The following is a 21,345-nucleotide window of genomic DNA, read 5'->3' on the forward strand; positions in this document are numbered from 1 at the left end:
CAGCTTGTCCCACAGGGAGCAGTTACTGTACAGGAAGGTGGCTTAGAGGGAGGCTGAATTGGCAGGGAGGAGGTGGGAGTGTGCAGTACAAACCCTCTGCTCAGCTGAATTTGGAAAGGGGAGAACATTTGGAAAATGTTTTGTAAGTCTGTTTTTTTTTTCCCCTGATAACTAGATTTGTGAGAAATTATCAACTTTGGTCTTTGTAATGGGACATTGAGACCAAATGCAGTCCTCTCTAGCCCTGTCCCTGAGCTATTGTGGCTGCACCAGCGCTTTTTCTACTCATGAGCTCTTCCAGATCTTTCCTGGATCCTGCTTTTCTTCTGGAACCACCTGCTCTTCCTTGGCATATTTTCCGCTGTCCTTGCTTGGGACTTTTTCAGCAATCTGCCTTCATGTTGATTATCTTTTTGGGCCAGTGCCTGAGATTTCCTTTCTTCTCTCACATCTACAAGCCTTGTTCAGGGATCCCTGAGGAAGTCTATGGGGCTTTAATGATTGTTTCGCAGGTTTCCCTTTCTCTACCCTCACAAATGTAAAAAACGCAGTTATAGAAAGAACTAGTAATCGATCAAGGCAAAGAGGATCATTATAAACACAATATGGCATTTATATTGTTTCTTAAAAACATGGGTATTCTCAGCTCTTTCTGCAGACAGGAGCACAACTTGTAAATTTCTCCAGTGAAAACAATTTTAAAACAACACTTTGATGACAAGGAAATAATCAAATAAAACATAAAAGCAGGTCAAGAGAAAATGTGTTTTCTGAAGAAAATTCCTATACTGTCTTCCCATATCCTCTGTGGGATGATTTTTCTGTGCTCCCCACTCTTAGAAATATTGTAATTTTTCCTTCTGTGCATACCACATACCACTCATTCATCCATTCCTTTATTCCTTCAGTAAATACTGAAGCTCTCCTCTGCCATGCATGATTGCCAGGCACTGAATTTATGAAAGATAAAGAAGACATTTTCTCCTGTCTCTTTGGTTTACGTTCTCACTAGTAAAATGGAAGAAGTCTTAAGACTTCTGTGAATAATGAATAAGATAATGTGCATAAGGCCATAGAATAATTTCTGGCTCAGAGTGACAAGTCAGCCTTCATTAATTAGTGTTATTATAAGATGTTGTGACAGAGGTGTATGTAATGTTCTGGGAACAAGACCCTCCAAATACTGATTGTGGTGGGGGAAGCCAGGAAGTCTTCATTGGAGAATTTTGAAAATGTATATTTGACTAGGCAAAGAAGAGTGAAATGAGGATTTTAAAAAGAATCATGAGCAGCATATCCTTTAAAATATCTTTTCAAAGTTGCAACAGTGGTCAGTTCTTACTGATTTAGATGAGGTAAACTAAAAGGATGTGGATTATAATGATTCAACCATAGTTATCCAACATTGAAGAGAAATTATGCCACTTCTTCTAGATCACTAAGATTTTGAGCAGTCCTCTCTATTCTGACATCATATAATACTCTTCTAAAAGCAGAGGAAGTCTAATTGAATATTAGTTGGACAACTGCTATGAGAGTGTCCTTCATTACAGGTTATATCTTCATGGACCTAAACTGCTTCTGGGATTGGTTCAGGGAAGAGCTAATTTATATCAAGTTTTAGTCCAATATGAATAAAAAGCTGTCTGTGAATTTGGTTCTTGGATAGAAATGTTGGAGCGTGTGACATACTTAACCCCAAGACACTATCACCAACAAAGGGGTTACTAGGGACCAAATCTAATGTTAGGCATCTTTTCATCCCTTGACCAAAATATCTGACAAGAACAACTTAGAGAAGGAAATGTTAATTTGGGGCTCATGGTTTCAGAGGATCAGTACCTCGTGGGCTGACTCCATTTGTTTGGGCCCAAGATAAAATAGTGCATTATGGTGGAAGGGCCTGGTGAAGGAAAACTCAGCCCCACAAATGCCAACTGGAAAGCAGAGAAAGAACACATCATCAGGGACAAAGTGTAAACCCTCAAGTCACGCCTCCAGTGATCTAATTCTTTCAGCCACACCTTACCTGCCCACAGTTACTACCTAGTAAGGCCATTTAAATTATTAATTCATCAAATGGATTAATCTACCTATTATAGCTCTCATAATATATTCCTTTCACCTCTGAGCATTCTGCATCAGTACGGGACACATTGGGGGACATCTCATATCCAAACCATAATACCTTGCCTTTTCCTTCTGTGAATTTGTTAGGGAAAATAGGTCCATTTTCTGTACTTAATATGTGTTATCGTTTTTCATCTTAATTTTAGTAACTTTGAAGAAGACTGAACACACATACACGCAAGGACACAAACGTACACACATGCCCACGAACAGACGATTCTAAAGTTAGAAATTGCTGTTTTGGCACTTACTTCAGAACCACTTCTTTGATTATGTCAGTTAATATTTATTATCTTCTTTATAACCAACATGATGTTGGCTATTAAAAATTTCAAAGGAAGATATTGGTCTTAGGATGTAATTTTTCCCCTGAATTTTAGATATCAACTAGAGTGATATTTGTCATTCACCAGACACTAATATATACTTTGCCACCTCGAATAACAAATATAAAATACCTTTGTTTTCCTTTATAACACTATTTTATTATCAGAATAGGATTATCAAAGGAATATAAAGGGAGTTAGATGAAAGAAACATGTATTCTCTTTACTGTTAAATAAAATGTATTTACTTACAGAACTAAATTAAACTCAGCTAGACAATGGATCGATCATAAATGTGCTTTCCAAATGATCAGGTAAATTTCAATGCAAATAGCCTATTTGTTTTTGGATATCATGTTTAACACGATGCTTCTTTTTTGTAGACAACTAGTTAAGCAGATTTCAACAATTTACATGAAACAAATTTATGTTTTAGTACTCACATTGTGAGAAAAAGGTAATAGCAAGACTAATTTTTTTATATATAAAAAGAAAAATTTTTAATTACAAAGATCAGGAAAATTATATATATGTATAAAATCATATATCTATAATCATATACATTATATAATATATAATATTTAATTATATATATTATATGAATAAATTATTCATATATTATATGAATAAATATTATGAGTCATGGAAGCTTTCAGCAGAAATAATATTAAAACAATTACCAACTTCAAGTGACCTTGATATTTTAAGTTTTTCAAATATTAAATTTTGCTATGTGTCTAGTTTTCTGTATGCCAATTCGTGTATTCTCACCAAAAAGATTCAGCAATGGGGTTTAATGAGATACAGCCTCATTCATAAAAGCAATGTTACTTAACAGATGCATATTACATAAAAATTTATACACCCCATTCTTGAAAATTAAAATTAAGAGAAACTGAATTCATGTCACATTGTACTAGACAACAGCATGTATTCAGTTTTATACTAGCAGTTTCCAGTTTGGTTGATTACAACTCTATTTTTGATAGATGGAACCAAATGTCAAAAGTTCTCAAGTAAACAATAAGGGAAATAAGAAAATTAAAACTAACAAGAGGCAATCAATTTTATGGTTTGCTTTGAATGATTTGACCAATTAATTGATTTGTAAAGTGTATACTTGATTTCTTGAACTATCTATGATAGACTTTAACTGCGTTTTAAGGAGAACAGAAGTGTACCACGTAAAACAATTAATTTTACAATATGGATAATAGGATATGACCCAGTTAGCCCAGAACAATATCAGTTTAAGCTGTTTTCCTATCTCCCTTTCACTTTCAAAGTATCCCAGTCTGCATAACCAATAATATGGTCATCCTTGACATAACCAATGTACATCATTATGGGCACATTTCAAATATCACCATGATTTACGAAAATGGAGAATTCTATGCATGGAGGAATGTGTCTGGTTCTCTTATCTAAGTTCTTTGAAAGCAGGAACATCCTTTGTGTGTATTTTAATTGCTTATCTTGCCTAGCTCAGAGCTTTGCCTATAGTAGGACCTCAATAAATGGTGGAAGAATGAATAAATGAACTATTTAAAAAATTGGCTTCTGTAAGTCAGTAGTGTATGTAGCAAGACAATCATCCTTTCAGGGAGATCTCAGTAGAGGAGTTGATTTGACAAGTGACAAAAATGCTGTAGAATATGGTTAGCTAGTCACCTCAGTGGCAAACACCAACCTGGTTATTTTCTATACTTGTTTATGGAGTAACAAGAATAAATTCCATTTGTTACACCCACCATTCAGGAGCCTCACTATATTTTCTCTTTGTGTTCTATTTTGGACACATAAAGAAATGCGTTGTGAAGGTGAAAATCTATGTTACATGATTTCTGTGAAGCCTGCGGCAATGGACTCACATTAAGAAATGAAGGACATTAATTATACTTGGTGAAGCAGAAATCATAATAATGTGTGAAAAGAGGAAAGGAAAACAGGTTAGTGAACTAAATCAGACCTGACTTCAGTGCCTGATAATGCATCAAAATAACATTTAAGAACTCATTTTATTATATCTATTTTTTCTCCATTTAAAATGTTTATAATACTCTATTAAGTAATTTTTTTAACTGTGGTGAGAACACTTAACAGGACAGCTACCTTCCTAATGAATTTCCAAATGCATGATAAGCATTGTTAACTACAGGCACAGTGTGTACACAGATCTCTAGAACTTATTCATCTTGTATAACTGAAATTTTACATTCATTTAATAGCAACTCCCAATTTCCTCCTCTGCCCAGCCTCTGGCAACCACCATTCTACTCTCTGCTCCATAAAATTGACTATTTTAGACATCTATCTATAAGTAAAATCATGCAGTATTTGTCTTTCTTTTTTTCCAAAGAGAGAGAGAGAGAGAGGAGAGAGAATTTTTTAAATATTTATTTTTCAGTTTTCAGTGGACACAACATCTTTATTTATTTATTTTTTTAAATGTGGTGCTGAGGATCGAACCCAGCGCCCCGCTCATGCCAGGCAAGCGCATTACCACTTGAGCCACATCCCCAGCCCAGTATTTGTCTTTCTGTAATAGTGAATTTCACTTAGTGTAATGATTTTACATTAGTAAACTTTTTACTTAGTGAATTTCACTTAGCTTAATCCATGTTGTAGCAGGTGTCAGAATTTCATTCTTTTTATAGTTGAATACTATTCCATTGTATGTGTCTACCATTTTTTTAATCCATTTATCCTTCCAAGGACATTTAGGTTGTTTCTATATCTTGACTTGCATTGATAATGCTGTAAGGAACATGGAAGTCTAGAAATGTCTTTGAATCCTGATTTCAATTCTTTTGGAGATATACCCAGAAGCAGGATTACTGAATCCTATAATCATTCTGTTTTAAATTTTGAGGAAGTTTCATTCTCTTTTCCATAGTGGCTGCACTGTTATATACTCTCCACAGCAGTGCACAGGATTCCCACTTGTCTGCATTCTCACTAGCCCTTGTTATCTTGTTTTGTTGAGAATAGCCATATAAACATGTGTGAGGTGATAGCTCATTGTGGTTTTGTCTTGCATTTCCCTGATGATCAGTGATGTTGAACATCTTTTCATATATGTGTTGGCCATTTTTATGTCTGCTTTGGAGAAATATCTAGTGCTATATTTACTCCCTTCTGAATGCTAATTAGTAGAAAGTCAGTGAGAAGTGACAGTGCTTTTTTATATTATAATTTGAAGAGAAAGTCATTCTGTGTGCCTCCTTCCTGCAGGCCAAATTCAGAGCACAAAGAAATTGCCATCAGAGTAAGACTGTTGTGCCATTGGCCAGTGCTCAGTTTGCAACAGAAGCCTGAGGAATTGGGCCAGTCAGCTCTGTCCTTGACATTAGCCTTTACAATTAAGCATAACTCTAACCCTCTCAGAAACCATTTATGACTCTGTCATTCATAAATGACTCCAAATCCTTGATGCATTTATTTTTATTTTCTGCCTTACTATCTTGGGTTAATGAGTTCTATAAGGTTATTATTATTTTTTTTAATGATGTGAAGAAGATTTTCTTATTACTTGCTATGTTTAGGTAGGTCTCAGTGAATGCCTGTATCCTGGAATTTGGGAGCTTACCAAACAGGTTCCCTCAATCATACCATCCATTAATTTCCAGGTGCGTTCAGGCCCTTCACTGAGCTCAGGTGAAGAGGAACTTTGTCATTAGATGTGTCTGCCCACTCCTCAAATCCCCTATATCCTATTATTCTAGTTGCCCTCCTCTATATCATCTTTACTTGTTATTTCATTTTAGAAATATGGCAACTACTCCAATAGGACCAAAGCTTTAGGGTTGAATGGAGAGGAATAAGTGAATCATCATCAAGCCATTTTGGGTAATAATTCAAATTTGGGCCACAAGACAGGAACCCCTACTAATTATCCCATAATCCCTTTCCTGGGTCCCAACTGACAGATCCTGACCCTTTCTTTAGCATTACATTTAGAAATAGAAAACTTGATTCAACCCCAGGTCTGTCACTTCCTGGATGATTGACCTTGACCAAATTAGGGAAACTTTTCAAATTTCCATTTCTTCACTTTTAAAATAAAGATAAAAATATCGGTCAGAATTATTGTGAAAGGAAGAAAATCCTGAAGTTGTAAAATTGACAGACTTTCTTAAATTGAAAAAGAATACTGTGTAGGCATGGCTTGCTTTTCCCAGTTTCAATACTATCATCTATTTCTTTTGTACCTTTCACAATAATTATTTTAGGGGTACCAATTGAGGTAATTTTATAATTTTTTTGCCCTTCTGAATGACAAATGAGAAAGTTCAGAGCAAAGCATATTTTCTTTCACGTTTCTTTTATTAAAAATAAACAAACAAGTTGATAGGAGTAATTTTTTTTTGCACTCAATCTATTGGATTTGTTATTAAAGATAGTGGTGCATACTGGAAAGACATGGCTTGGAATCAAGCACTCCTAGGTTCTAAATTGTGCTAAGATTTAGATATCTACTTTCTATGTTAACATTGGGCCAATACCTAACCCTTCTAAATGTCAATGTCCAAAATAAATGTCAATGACAAAAATGTCAAAAATACATTGTGTGTTTATCTCATAAGGGTGCTGTGAATACTAACATAACTATTATGGAAGTTCCCTTCAGATCATATGTCTTTTCATTGTTTCTATTACAAAATCAAGCTAGACTCAGCTTTGCCTCCTACAACTTCTTAAGATCTTAGGACTGAACAATGATAATTCACATTTGTCATGATACTGCCTTAGAGTGCCTTTAACATCCTCAGAATAAGACTATAATTTTGATGAATATAGGTCTGATGTTGATTCAGTTTTACGTATTTTTGTTCTTTAAAATTCATAATATATGTAGAGAAAATGCAGGACTCTAGGGTACTCTGAGAATCTCATTCAGAATCTTCATTGCAAGTGGGAAAGGAATTTGCTCTTTCAGCTTTGGACTATGGAAATGATATTGAACTGAATACTTTAACAGCTTAAGTAAAGCACCGCCTTTCCCACCTTACATTCTTCATCTTTTATAAACAGAAGTTGAATTGGATCATTCCTGAAATCCTTTTAAATATTTAATTGACTGTGCTGCGTTAGTAACCCAAAATTTAGGGGAAGCAGCCTCCTGGCACATATAGGTACTTATTATGTAACAGGTTGTACCATATGAAATTGTCATTTTTGTGGATCTTAAATATTAAACACACACAACTTCATATAATTTAGTCTAATATTTCAGTGCCATGTACTTCAATGTGATGGTTGAAAGACCATTAGCTTAATCTTCCAATAGGGATTGCCCTATAATTAAAAATGGAATATGTTTCCAACATCATTTTAACATATGACTTAAAAAAAGAAACACCATCCAAATAAACTTTCCAGATTGCTCTTTTTTTTTCCTGGCTACATGCCTCGATTCTATTGCATAGCCTGTCTAAAAATGATTGATGGTGGAGCAAAGCAGACCTCCAGGTTTGCTCAGAAAAGCTTGTGTATCCATGTGAAACACATGACAAGACATCCAGGCCCAGCCTATCCTTGCTCTGAATGATAAAGTTACCTTTCAAATGGTAATTGGAACAGAGTTGATGGTGTTAGGTTTTCAATTTCCAAGAAACCAGCATAATAAATCAGTGCATCAAGAAATACATTCTTAGGAAAATTTCTCATTTTTTAAATGTTGCTTCACTATAACATGGTCTAATGTATTAACGATCTGAAAATCCCAGAAGTATCTTTCACAGTCCTTCCTTTCTCCAAAATATCAGATGAGCTTAGTCAATTATTTAGCCCTCAACACTGCACTTTATTAAACTAAAAAACACAAATTTCATTTCTCAAACTAGCTCATAATTCTGCTGTCATGGGTAATATATATACCACAATCTTAAGAAATTTCACAGGTACAAAGTGCATTAGTTGTGCTTAATCAGCTAATCATGGATGTTTAAGAATTGTCAGATCCATGCATCTTTCTCAATCACTATACAAGTATTCTCTGTGCTATTTCTGACATATTCTCTTGGAAGGTTTCCAGGGACAGGAGTTCACTTTGGTGCAGATCAATTCTTAACATTATTGAATAGTTCTAATGTTAGCTGGCTTTCCCTTAGGCTGACTTGAAATCATCCTAAATTTTTGTGTGTGTGTGTGTGTGGTTTTAAACTTTTTAGAAATTTTTATTTGTTGAGAGACCTTTGTTTATATGTGGAGCTGAGAATTGACTCACACATGCCAGGCAAGCGTGCTACTGCTGAGCCACAGCCCTAGCCACTTATTTTTAAATTTTGAAACAGGGTCTTTTAAGTAGACCTTAAGGCAAATTGTTGAGGCTGGCTTTGAACTTACGATCCTCCATGCCTCGGTCTTCTGGAGTTGCAGGAATTACAGGGTGCATCACCAGCACGCCCGAAATCATCCTAAAATTTTTATCCTTTTGTCTTTTATTTCTACTCTCTGTGTTTATATAAAATGAATCAACTTCTAACTTCTCACAATAACCACTGAAATATGTGAAGGAAGTTTTGTGTTTTCCTTGCCATCTCTTTCTAGAGAAAACCTTCCTTTATCCTTACACTATTTCTAAATTGCCTGTTTTTAGGTCCTGGCAGTTACCCTCAAACTTTTCCTTTAAATATGGATTCAGAAGTAAAACCTTGTCTTCTGAAGTGACCTGGCCAATGCAGAAGTCAGAAAGAAAATCGCATCTTTTGTTCTGGGACCAAATACCTATGTTAACACAGTCTGAAATGGCCTACATAAAAAATCACAGCTTCCACTTTTGATAACCAAGTTTCTCCTTTTAAACCAACCTCTTGCTAAATAACAACTATAAAACTGGATAGAATAACAAAACTGCAATTTAAGAGTGCTGGTGAGTAATCAAAAGTATGCATTAAACTATGTGGCAATGGAACTTAGAAATGAGTAGGCTACTGGGTGATTTTGTTGTTTGTTTGTTTTCCCCAACCTGTTTTCTGAATGCAGTCCCAAATCAACACCAAGCTGATTAATTAAATCCAGGAGTGAACTTTGCAACCTTAGGCTTAAAGAACCAGGGAAAAGAGGTAGGTTTCACCATAGCAGCTGGAAAGGGAAGAGGAAAATTCTGGAAAGGACAGTGCTACAGAGGTGGAGCCCCCAAATTCACAAAATGACTTCTGCTCAAATTTTTAGCTATACCCTGAAAGGTGCACAGGTAAAGGAGACTCCAAGCAGTCCAGCTAAAGGTGGAAGAACTGAGTGATTTCAGCTATGGCATCAATAGGTGGCACCACTATAAGAATGGGGGTTTCATTTAGCTAATTGATCACTCACTAAAACAAAATGCTTCTTAAAGGAATGGAAAAAAATTCATAGTCTCTATATAATCTATAATAACACATGATCTATACTGCCCAAGGTACAATCCAAAGTTACCAGAAAAAGAAACAGAAAAATGAAATCCCTTGTGCAAGAGGAAATTTAATCAGTGGGGGCCAATCTCGTGATGACCCAGGTGTTGAAATGAGCAAATAAGATTTTAAAACAGCTATTAGAATTCTGCTGATATCATGAAAGAAAAAAAATTGAGACTGACATAATCACTACTCTTTTGACAGTATGATACCACTAGGAATAAGTGCTAATTTATATTATCAAAGATAATGCAACTGAGTTATAAGTATATCATGATAACCTTTATCCTATATAAATCAAGCATTTACCCTTGCAAAAATCAACATATGAAGGTAAGAAACTAATACAGTTACTTCTCAAGATCCTCATGGTTCTGTAAAGTGAAAATTCTTTCACCAGCATTTGGAGAGCCATGTCAGTTTGTGTTAGACGGTCCTTGCCCTGAGAAGTGTATCATTGAGAAGCGTTTTCTGTGTTTTGATGATTAGATTACCAACAATGAGCACTAGAAGAGAGGTACAAAGTGACAAGAGAGAAACAGAAATAAAATAGTGAACAACTTCCGGGGAAGTCAGGGAGAAGATCCTGGAGGAGTCATATTAGATCCAGAATTTCAGGAAACAGAGCGTGTTGCCAGAGCAGAAAAGAAGGAAATGGGAAGCTAGGAAGGTACCCGTGGGTAAAGGAGGAGCTGTGGAAAGCTTGAGGGAGGTGAGAGTTTCCGCACAGCTGGAGAGGGGAGTCGTGAGAGAATGGATAAGAAATGAGGCTGGAGAGGCAGCTGGGGTTATATTTATGAAGGGCTTACACCAAAATTGGATGCGGAGCCCAAATTTACAGTATCCAGATGTTGTGGGAATCCCCAAGCAGGCACTAGACTGACGAACCTCCTGTCTGCCCAGCAAAAGACCAAAGCGAAGACTCCAGCCAGGAACATTTCCACAACTCAGCGAGTACACAGACTCCCACAGCGGGGGACAGTCCTCTTAAAGCTGTGTTCACCCACAAAAAATAGAATCTACAGAGGAAAAACTTTTGTGAAGAAAATTCCACAGAAACAAAAACAGGATGATGAGCATTCTGAGAGTCTGAAATATTAGAATAATCTGAAAGAGATTATTAAACAAGTTCTTAGTATTTCAAAGAAAAAGAACAGCAATCATGGTGAAAAGAAATAGGGCAGGATGAAAGAAAAGGTTGATTTGTAAGATGATAAACTATCCAGCAGTTTAAAAGATAATTGAATTTAAAAAGCTATCAATGGATTTTACAGAGTGGAAAATAGATTTAAGGGGAAGAGAGATGTCAGGAAAACATGGAGGAGAGACCACACAGAGAGTGATAAAGAGAATACAGGGATGATGTGCCAAATAGATGACTCTGAAGGTTGACTCTGTGGTCACCTTTTCTTAGTTTCCTAGTCTCTGTTGAGACTCTCTCTGTGTGTGGACATGTCCTGTGATGCTTCTAACCAGAGGCTTTGTCAGAACCTGACAAAGCCAAGGGATATTTGTGATTACATGAGCATCATTACATGACAACATTTTATTAAACTGTCTTGCTGGACTCTCTCCCTTTTTGACTTTGAGAAAGTAAGGAGCCATGTTGGGGAGCCCCATGTGGCCAGGAACTGTGTGGGCTGTCTCTGAGCCATAGTCACAAAACAACTGAGGTCTGAGGTCCTTCAGATGTAAGGAATTGAACTCTACCAACCAACTGTGTGGACTTGGAAGTGGATTTCTCTTCTATGGAGCCTCAAATGAGATTACATCCCCAGTTGACAACTGCTCTTGATAAACTTCTAAGCCTAGGACCCAGGTGAGCCATGCCTGGACTGACTCCTGCACATGGACACTGTATGATAATTAACCTGTAGTTTTAAGTTTGAAAAGATATTGTTATAGAGCAGTAGATAAATAATACAAATGGGTCGTTCATATGGACCCATGGAGATAGAGAATATAAAAGCCAATATATCTGTAACATGAAACTCAAATTTATATGCTTAGTCCAGATTTGTTTCTTGAACTACAGAATGAAATTTCCATACTGATTGATTAATAGGTATCCCATAAAACCTTACATTTATTCATTTCTCAATAAGTGAATATTTAAAATATAATATTCATCAAATGTAACTCATTTTCCCTTATCATCCTACACCTTCTTTAAAACAATCACAAGGGCTTACCACTTCAGACTTGGTTAATTTCTCTCCTTCCCTATATCACCTTCAACTGTGAAAGGTAGAGCAAAGTCTCCTTTCATTTTGTCTGTATCCTATACAACCTCTTAACTATGTTTTTCTGGGTCTTGTCTTTTTTTTTTTTTCTTTTTGATCCATCCTCTACACTGCAGCCCAGGGGATTTTTAAAAGTGCTAGTAAGATTATGTCATTTTTTTTCTGTTTGAAACCTTTGAAAGACTTCCCATTGTTCTTCAGATGAAAAGCCAACTTCTCCACCATGGCATGTAAGGACTCTCTTCAACTCAGTTCTATGGCCCCAGTCTTACCATGTCCCCCATCTCTTTGTGCTCTTGTCACACTGTCCAACCTTGACCTGAAACTCTCTTGGTTGTTCCTTCTCTCCTTTCAGAGCCTGGCTTCTGTTTACCTTTGAATCTCAGCTTAGGTTTGGGGAAACGTTCCTTGACCTTCCACATCCATCTTTAAAATTAGGTGAAATGCTCCTCCTCTGCACACTCTTCCTGCCGGTGCTCAACTCCATCTCAGCACAGCCCTGGGACCTGCCCCTCTGTCTTCCTACATTCTCTGTGAGAGCTTCAGCTTGTTGTGAGCAAGCTTGGCATCTAATTTATAGTCATATTCCCAGCACCTAGCCTTGGGCCATGCACACAATATTCATTTAGCATGTGTTGAATAAACCAGAAAACTTAGAGAAGTGAAATAATCCATAGCAGTGACACTATTAGCAGTTGAGTAAAATTCTTCACTGTTTTCCTACTTAAATTACCATACTCAAATTTTATATAGCACATTTCTAAAATAAGTTTCAATTAAACATTAAAAAATCACAGCTGAATAGCTACTATCTCAAACCCACACATTGCAAAAGGATCTTTCAGCAAAACTTAGTGAAGAGTTTATAAGGTGAGAGATTTTGATTGACCTTGTGTTAAAAAAAAACATGGTTTTTAAAAAATCATGTATTTAAAAATGGCTTATCACAGTTTTTGGCACAGAATAAGCTGTGCCGAAAGTTGAATTAGATTTTGTTGTCTCTCCTGGTTACCAAAATACCAATTTCTCCAAATTTGCCTATTCTTTTTCTCTTTAATTCAAAATAGAGAGTAACAAAACCCAATCACTATGCACACACACACACATACAAAGGAGGAGGTGTGGCCCAAGTATTGAAACATACTTTTACTTAGTTCAGATGTTAAATCTGAAAAATGAGGAAAATAAAATTAGTTTTTATGCAGATAAATGCAGGCTATATTTTAGAAGTTTGGTCCAGAGTAGTGTTTGAGAACTTCTGTTACTTAGGTGAGATGTGTCCTCCTAAAAGCTAGGTTGAACTAAGGCTAGGTTTATCAGGGACAATATAAATCAATAGTCAGAACAATTAGGGTTGCAATCAGTAATAGATTGCCAACTAGATGATTACTTGCCAGAGAGGGAAAGTACATGGACTTGACCTTGATGCCACAGTGTTTATTTGCAGGGACAGGTGGAGAAAGAGATCATGATCCAGGAGATTGGGACTAGTGCTTCTGTGTTCCTTATGTGGATTATGTGTGTGTACGCATGCACGTTTGCACACATGGGCCTGCCTTGTGGATATCTTACCATGCAAAGCACAGTAAAAGAAAACAAAGACAGTCTCATCAGAGGGTGAGAAATAGAAGGTGCAGGAGAAAAGGTTTTATTTTTCTATGCAAATGTGTAAAAGCCATAGTCACACACAACACAGTTGAAACTACAGAAAAATAAAGAGAAAAGATAGTACGTTTTTAAAGTCAGATATTGCATGACAAGAACACATTTGGAAAACAGAAAGCAGTTGACAATTACAGTGACAATAGAGGCTTCAGAATTGCACAAAGAGATTGTGAGTTAATATTTCTTAGATATATTTTTGGTAGGAAAAAAAATTACATTTGGAATGGCCTATGAGTTTATAATTACAGATATGTCTAGAAGGGAGTAAATGTGAAAACTACGTGTATGGTCTTCAGCTGTATATTATCTACTGTTTATTGCAAATATTTAGGAATGCAAATGTTGGGGGAAAGCTTTCCCCATGTCTCTTGCCAAAAAATCTGGGATGTGAAGGAAATGGATGTGTATAAAGAATTGATTTCAAAATTAGATACTTTTGGTTTGAAGTGATCGCTGGTACTCCATCAAATATTTGCTGCATAAATATTCAATTACTATTGTAAAATAAAATGTAATGTGTTTTCTTTGCTTTTAGATCACACTATTTTGTCCTCCTGATTGTCTGAACATATATTTAGGTTTACCTTGGTCATTTCCAGAGAAAAACAACGTTCTTAAAATAATTAGAAGATTGGATATCACTCAGTGAATAAATTATGCTTACATATTCAAACCAGGGAAGCTCCCAAAGACATTGACACATTCACAAAATGACATTTAGTAGATTATTGTTATTTTACTTGTGTTCTGAATTAATTCATAAAATCCAGTATTTTTCCCTTTCAATGAACACAAACAAAGCCTCCTTTGGACAGATATATGTACACAAATATATTTAGCATAAGTGATAAAATGTCAGTGAAAACTTGATAGAAAAGCCAACTAATGCATAAATTTATCAACAATCAATTTTTGCATGGATAAAAGGGAAAGTATTGCAAAAAAAAAAGAGAAAATGTTATCTGTTATTTTATGGTAAAAGAGAAGGTCTTAAAAATCAGAAATTACACTAGCAAAGTATAATTTAAATATTGATACCAGAGCATTCTCTTTATATAATTTTAGGGATATAATTCTCTGCTTTTCCTTTATACATTTATCACTTATCAGAGAACTGGCAACAATTCATTTGAATGGCTTTGAATGAAAACATACATGATATAAAACAGTTTAGAGTAGTTTTCAAATTTTTGTGTCATAAATAATAGATGAGAATAAAGAACATATGTGAAAATAGAATTATAGTGAATAGAGGAACTGACAGGAGGAAAGTATGTCTGTAAAAAAAAATGGAGTGGGGAGAAAATGGTTTCTTAAACCATTCAAATATGGAAGTATTAAAAAATGATAACATATTTATTTGTAATAAATACAGTCAATACTTCTACTTGTGTTAAGACTTTTTCTTCATTTCTTAAAGCTAGGATAGGAAAATATTTTATACAGACACAAAGTACTTGTGATATGCTTAATATAGGCCTTGAATTTATTTCCATTTTCAAGATGGTTTTTACTTAAAAAAATTTTTTTTTCTTATTTAGAGGTCTAAAGTGAATCAAGGCATGTCCTGAAACTCCAGGGCTTTTACACTGGGGAATGTTGAAATGAGGGCTAGTAATCTTCCTGTTCGCCCCACTCCACAACCGGCTCATCGTTCATGCGCAGAATGAGGTAGGAAAGAAGCTGAAAAAGGTTCTGCCACAGTAAGAGGGACACATAAAAGGACAGGCCGCTTACGTCCAGCTCGCAGCGCTCCCCAGCGAAGGCGACATCGCAGAGGCACTGGAATTTGTCGAGTAGGTCCTGGCACAGGCCTCCGTTGAAACAGGGATTGGAGGCGCACTCATCAATGTCCTTTTCACACCTTTGAAAATAAACAGAAACAGCAGAGACTCAGGGCCTGGTTTAATAAATGGGCTGTGAAATGGGGAACGAAACAGTTCGCCTCATCTACCCAGGACCGCACCATCTTATCTGCCAATTCCCACACAATTTATATATATATATATATATTTGATAATATGGGAAATGTTCCTTCAAACTCCTTCGGCCAGTTGTGGTTTTAATAGAAATTATCTGTGCACACATGTGGGGGCACACAAACGCACACGCTGGATTAATTAGAATGGGAAAACAGGTGTGACTATTTAGAAACCAAGGGAACACGGGCCATGCATAGAACAGTTTCTCCCTTAAGAGCATTAGTGGGTTTGCCACCTTATAAATGCTCGGTTTATTAGGTGCACTTAGAAGTCATGAGGTGAGGCTGCACTTTGCCAACCTAGAGTCTGCAGAGCAGACCTACATTTAAGCTGTCAGGATGCTAGTACACCGGCACCCTCAGGTGAGCCACCCAACAGACACAACAAAACAGTGAATTCTGAGAGATTTTAAATTACACTGAAAATCCATTTTTTTTAAATTTGAGCAAAAAGTGGGTAATTAGATTATTTTACTTGCTAATAAATCTGTTTCAAAAGCTAATCATAATTTTAGTTGATCCAATAAAATGCCTTTCAATGGCAAATTTTTCAAAACAAATTTCAACGTCAATTCTAAAGTAAATTGAAATTTTCCTCTTCCCTGGACACCATCACTACTACTACTACTATTCTTCTTCACCCCCCTCTTCCTCCTCCCCCTCTTCTTCTTCCTCCTCCTCCTCCTTCTCCTTTTTATTTACCTTATTCTCCACCAACATTTTTGACTTTTAATTATTTTAACTGATAATATAAAACCATAAAAATTGTGTGTATTCATGGTATTTGATACATGTGTACATTGTATGTTTAAGTTAGGTTAAACTTCTCTCTCTCCTCAAACATGATTCATCTCTTTCTGATAAAAACTTTCAAATTCCTTTCATCTAGGTTTTTGAAATATACAGTACATTATTGTTACCTATGGTCAGCAACTTGTTCTTATTTATACTCATTGATTAATTCACCAACTACTCATTCAGTCATTCAGTAGATTTTATCATGTGCCAAACACTGCTCAGGCCTTCAAATAAAGCAATGACTGAAACATCTGAATTATTGTAGGAAATTCATATAAAATCTCAGATTCAAGAATTACAGCAGAGCAGCTTATAATGTTGAAGTTTGATGTAAACAATTTTTAATGTCCTCTACCTTCCAAAACATAGAACTTCCATGTAATCAACCCACGGTATAGAAAAATGAAGATTTCTTCCAAGAAAAACAGTTCTTTATCCCATTGAATACCAAGCATAGCTGAGACATTTTGTTTTCCTCTTTTGGCTTAACCTACTGGGCTGGAAGGAGTCTTTTCTGATTAGATCTGAGCAAAACTTGACAATTCACAGAAGCTTGCCAAGCACTCTCTGTCCTGGGTGGGCCAACGTGTTCACATCATCCATCATCCAACCTACCAGAATGACACTATAAAGTTGGAGGTGTCTCCAGGCAAGAGAGAAGTCAGTGTATTAGAGGGCAGCTCTTCAATATCCTTGGATGTCCCAAAAGTCTCATTTCCCTAGTCCTTGGGAGATTGTCCCAAGTTTTCTAGACTTCCTATAGCTACTCTTTCTCACCTATTTATATTTTGAGCTAAACAGTGAATAACACATACACATGTATAACAAGCAACACTGAAGCTTTCATTCAAAGCATTTATAGATGGAAAGTCTAAATAAATCCACTGGTATCCAAAGAATTAACTAATGATGAATTAAGTCTTTGAAAGTACTGAATCTACCTGAGATTTGCTATTTTAGAAATCATGTTGTGCCAGACAACTTTATCCAGATGAGAAGTTTATTCAGAGAGAAAGGAAAATTATGAGCTTTCTTTTTCATATTTCAAATCAACAACTTAAATTTCAATGCAAAATATAATTTAAAAATAAATAAATACATTTAAGAGGAGAGGTCAATATTTGTTGTACATAGGGGCAAGGTGTAACAGAAAAATAATCCAAGATTTCAGGTGAGCTCTGTGCATTGTGACATCAACAGAAGTGGTGGAATTAGGCCAGGAAGTGATCAGCACTTAAGGCAGTTTTTCAAAATTTAGGACAAGGAAATAATTTTGAAAAAATAAATAAATAAACCTTTTAGAAGACATATGGAATTGGAAATCATCTGGACCATTTCTGAATTAATAATTGCATGAAATAGATTTGTGAAATGGAAAGTGTGACTTTAGTCTATCTCTTTCCACACCTATACACTTGGACTGCCTATGCCACCTAGAACATTCTGAAGGGTAATATGCTCCCTGTTTGTTTTGTAAAAATGGCAAAAGAGCTGCATCTGTGTGATGCCAAAAGAGTCAGCTGAGAAACTGAAAATTCAAATTAATCCAAAGTGTAATTGGAGCAGGGACATTCCTATTATTTTACTATCTGTTCTTCTGGGAAATTTCAGTTACAATCTTTGTTAGTTATGTTGCTCTGTGTAGAAAGTTTGACCAGAAAGAGCTTATCCTGGATGGAACATGAGATGGAGGAGTAATTTTTCCATTTTCTTTTAATTGTGGTGAGCAAAAATTTATTCATACAATTATGCCAACATATCCAATAAATGAATAGAGGCTTCCAAGGCAGCTCAACCTTACTGCTACATACGTTTGAATGGACACCTGATCTGTCACTTAACCTGTCAGTCTTACCTTGCGCATATGCAAAATAAGAACAGTAAAACCTACCTTGGAGAGCTCTAAGAATGAGGGATGATATCATAAGGTGCATGACACAATGATAAACAAATGCTTGACTATTAGGTCTCTATAATGTTGATAACCTATAGAGTTCTGGTTTGCAACTGCTTGGGGGACACAGGTTCCTTTGGGAATCTGATACATGTTATGAAGAACTTGCTTTCTCCCTTGATCTCACCCTCAGCCAATCATACACATATGCAAATTTCCCCGCATTTTCAGCAGGTCACAGATTGTCTAAAGTCAGTGACTGTCCCTGTAGAAAGTGAGGAAGAACTGAAGGCATTGCTCTGGGAAAGACCAAATCAGATGGGTAAGGTGTACATACTTTTTGGATTGTAGGTAATTCTAAGAGGCAATCTTTCAGGTGCATGTCATTTTACTTCAATAGCAACCATATTTGCATTGTGTATTAGAGTTAGTGGGAAAAATATGAATCCAGAAGTACTTATAAGAAAGAAAAATAGCACATTATACATTTTTAATAAAACATATTTCCATATTCGAAGTCCTGGCTAATAAAATGTTCTCTACTTTGACCTACACTGTAAATTTACTTCTTTTTTATTGCTCAACTCTGCCTTAGACCTATATTTCAGCATAGATATTCCTATGGGAACTAAGATGAAAAATTAGAGGAGAAAATGAACTCCAAGTAATCCCACTGTTCTTTAGCCCAGATTTCTCTTCCAGAATGTTCTAAGGTGACTTACCGTTCTCCGGTAAAACCTGGCCGGCACATACATTTTAATTCAGTCTGAAACTCTGTGCAGTTACCTCCATTGTAGCAAGTGAGATTTGTCTGTTCATTCCCACAGACTGTTGAGGGTAATCTTCTGTATCTAGAAAGAGAAAAGTAACAGCCACAGCTGTTCATCTTGTTCATTTTATTCAAGAAAACTTTTTTGAAAAGTTCACATATGCAGTCAATGTCAAGCTAATTAGGTACTCAGTCTGGAGGCTTTCTAAGTGCTGAATTGTGCTGCATTATACCAGCACCACTTTCTCCAGTAAAAAATTCCTGCTGGAGGGTACTGTAGCAAGCCTGGCTATCCATCTTCTATTCTACACAGTTTTTATTTGGGAGATAAGATCTATGCCATGGGGTGGCAATAAATTCAGAGTTGGAAAGGAACTTGCTACAGTTAGATTTGCCGCCGCTCTGCTAATAAATCAACAAAGGCCATAGGAAAATTGCATCTCTATAAAGGCCAGGAAAGCAAGGACAGCACTGTGGTACCCAAACACTCATGCGATTTCTCTGTTGGCTTTCAGAGCTAAACTCCAGTTGCCCTGCCAAGACTTGCTGCTCTCTCTCCAATAATTCATAGCTTTGCAGAATGCAAGCCAAGTGCTGTCCAGGAGGTTTGTATATAGCACTCATGGCAACTGCATGTGAATTCAGCCTGCAACTCTCTTCTGCAACAACAAAACTGCACATGCTAAAGAATTCTTATAAAAGGCAGAGCAAATTGTTAAAAGCTGAGCTGAACATCATGGCTAGACAAAACCCTAGTTTCAAAGGACTGATGTTCAAAAAGATTTTAAGAATGTTGCTTAGGTCCTTTGGCCCACTGTGTATGTGCTTGGTATCGGATACAGAATAAATATTCAGGAACTGTAAAATGAATTCCTTTTTGTCCTGTCATGTTTGTTGTAGCTAATGTGGAGAAACTAGACTAGATGATAGTAAGAATGTCTCTTATCACAAGAGCTAATCACTTCTACTTTTAAAAGAAGATATAAGAACATTTCAAAAGAGTCAAAGATGTCAACCAGCTTTGAAAGAAGTCAATTAGCAATGCAAATATGAAGCTCTGTATACATCTTAGGTTCAATAAACAATTTCTGAATCTCATTAGAAGGTACTTTTGAAAAGTTTATACATTAAGAACTTGACTTTGATGAATTAGGCAAAAAAAAAGTTCTAGAGAATAGTTACTAGGGCAAATGTACTTTACTTACCCAAATTCACTGTGGAATGCTACTGATTTTGATCCTGAATAATGGCAAATAAGTGGATGAGCTCACGGAAGTAACATCTAACTGGCATGTTAACACTTAGCAACTATCACTTTGCTATCATATGCTCTGAACAACAATAAATGTTATGAAGATACATCCACATTTTATGGAGATGGATACATGTTATGTCTGCTATAAGATTCATGTAATTAAGGTACCAGCTCTGAATTAGTGTAATGTCTCCAATGTCTACAGGCTGCCAACCCACTCCAGGTGTTCTTGCCAAAGTCCTGGAATGTATTACTTGTTAATAATAACCCTCTCACCTACCCATAATGACTCAATTATTTAGTAAATTTAAAGCAGTATAAGTTGTAAAAACAATAATGGCTTCTACTTACATGGAAACATTGAAGCAATGCGACTTAGTAGGAAAATATTCTTTCTTATCTTTGTTTACACAGCATGAAATAGAAGTGGTTGCTAGAACTAAAATACTGCTTTTGTAGTTTCAGAAAAAAAATTGAGAAATACTTTGAAATGGGCAAGAGATCAGTGGATTATCGTCAGTGGAATACTGGATGTTATATAAAGGATCTCTAGAACAATCTGATTCTATAGTAGTAGATGTCTTAAGATCTTCTTTCTAAGCAATATTACAATTCTGTAAATTGTAGAAAATTATATAAATACAAAAGAATCTTGCTATTGACATGCAAGTGAATTTGTAGCGATACAATTGATTGTCATACTGCAGAAAAGATTATCTCAAATCCTAATTTTGTTCTCCTGTGGAATAGTAAACAGTTTTTCATTTATTAGTAGATCCACTTCATCCTTTCTATTTTTTGTATACATCTATATTCTGTAGATTGTCCTTTGGACTGCTTTTAATATCTCCCTAGTTTATGCATTAATTAATAACTAATAAAATCAT

The 21,345-nt window shown here is 35.8% G+C and overlaps 1 protein-coding gene across 1 annotated transcript in view; it reads right to left on the bottom strand.

Annotated features, from left to right (window-relative positions):
* Window positions 1-21,345, bottom strand: part of Crb1 (crumbs cell polarity complex component 1) — a 192,685-nt gene that overhangs the window by 20,932 nt on the left and 150,408 nt on the right. The window contains exons 10-11 of the mRNA XM_058586069.1: window positions 19,157-19,285; window positions 15,499-15,625 (exon numbers count right to left, since the gene is read on the bottom strand). Coding sequence (XP_058442052.1) covers window positions 15,499-15,625; window positions 19,157-19,285 — 256 coding nt within the window. The remainder of the gene's footprint in view (window positions 1-15,498; window positions 15,626-19,156; window positions 19,286-21,345) is intronic.

The sequence above is a fragment of the Marmota monax genome, unplaced genomic scaffold (assembly GCF_021218885.2).
Source record: "Marmota monax isolate L192 unplaced genomic scaffold, Marmota_monax_Labrador192_F-V1.1 WCK01_AAM20220418_F8-fsc00099, whole genome shotgun sequence".
NCBI lineage: Eukaryota > Metazoa > Chordata > Mammalia > Rodentia > Sciuridae > Marmota > Marmota monax.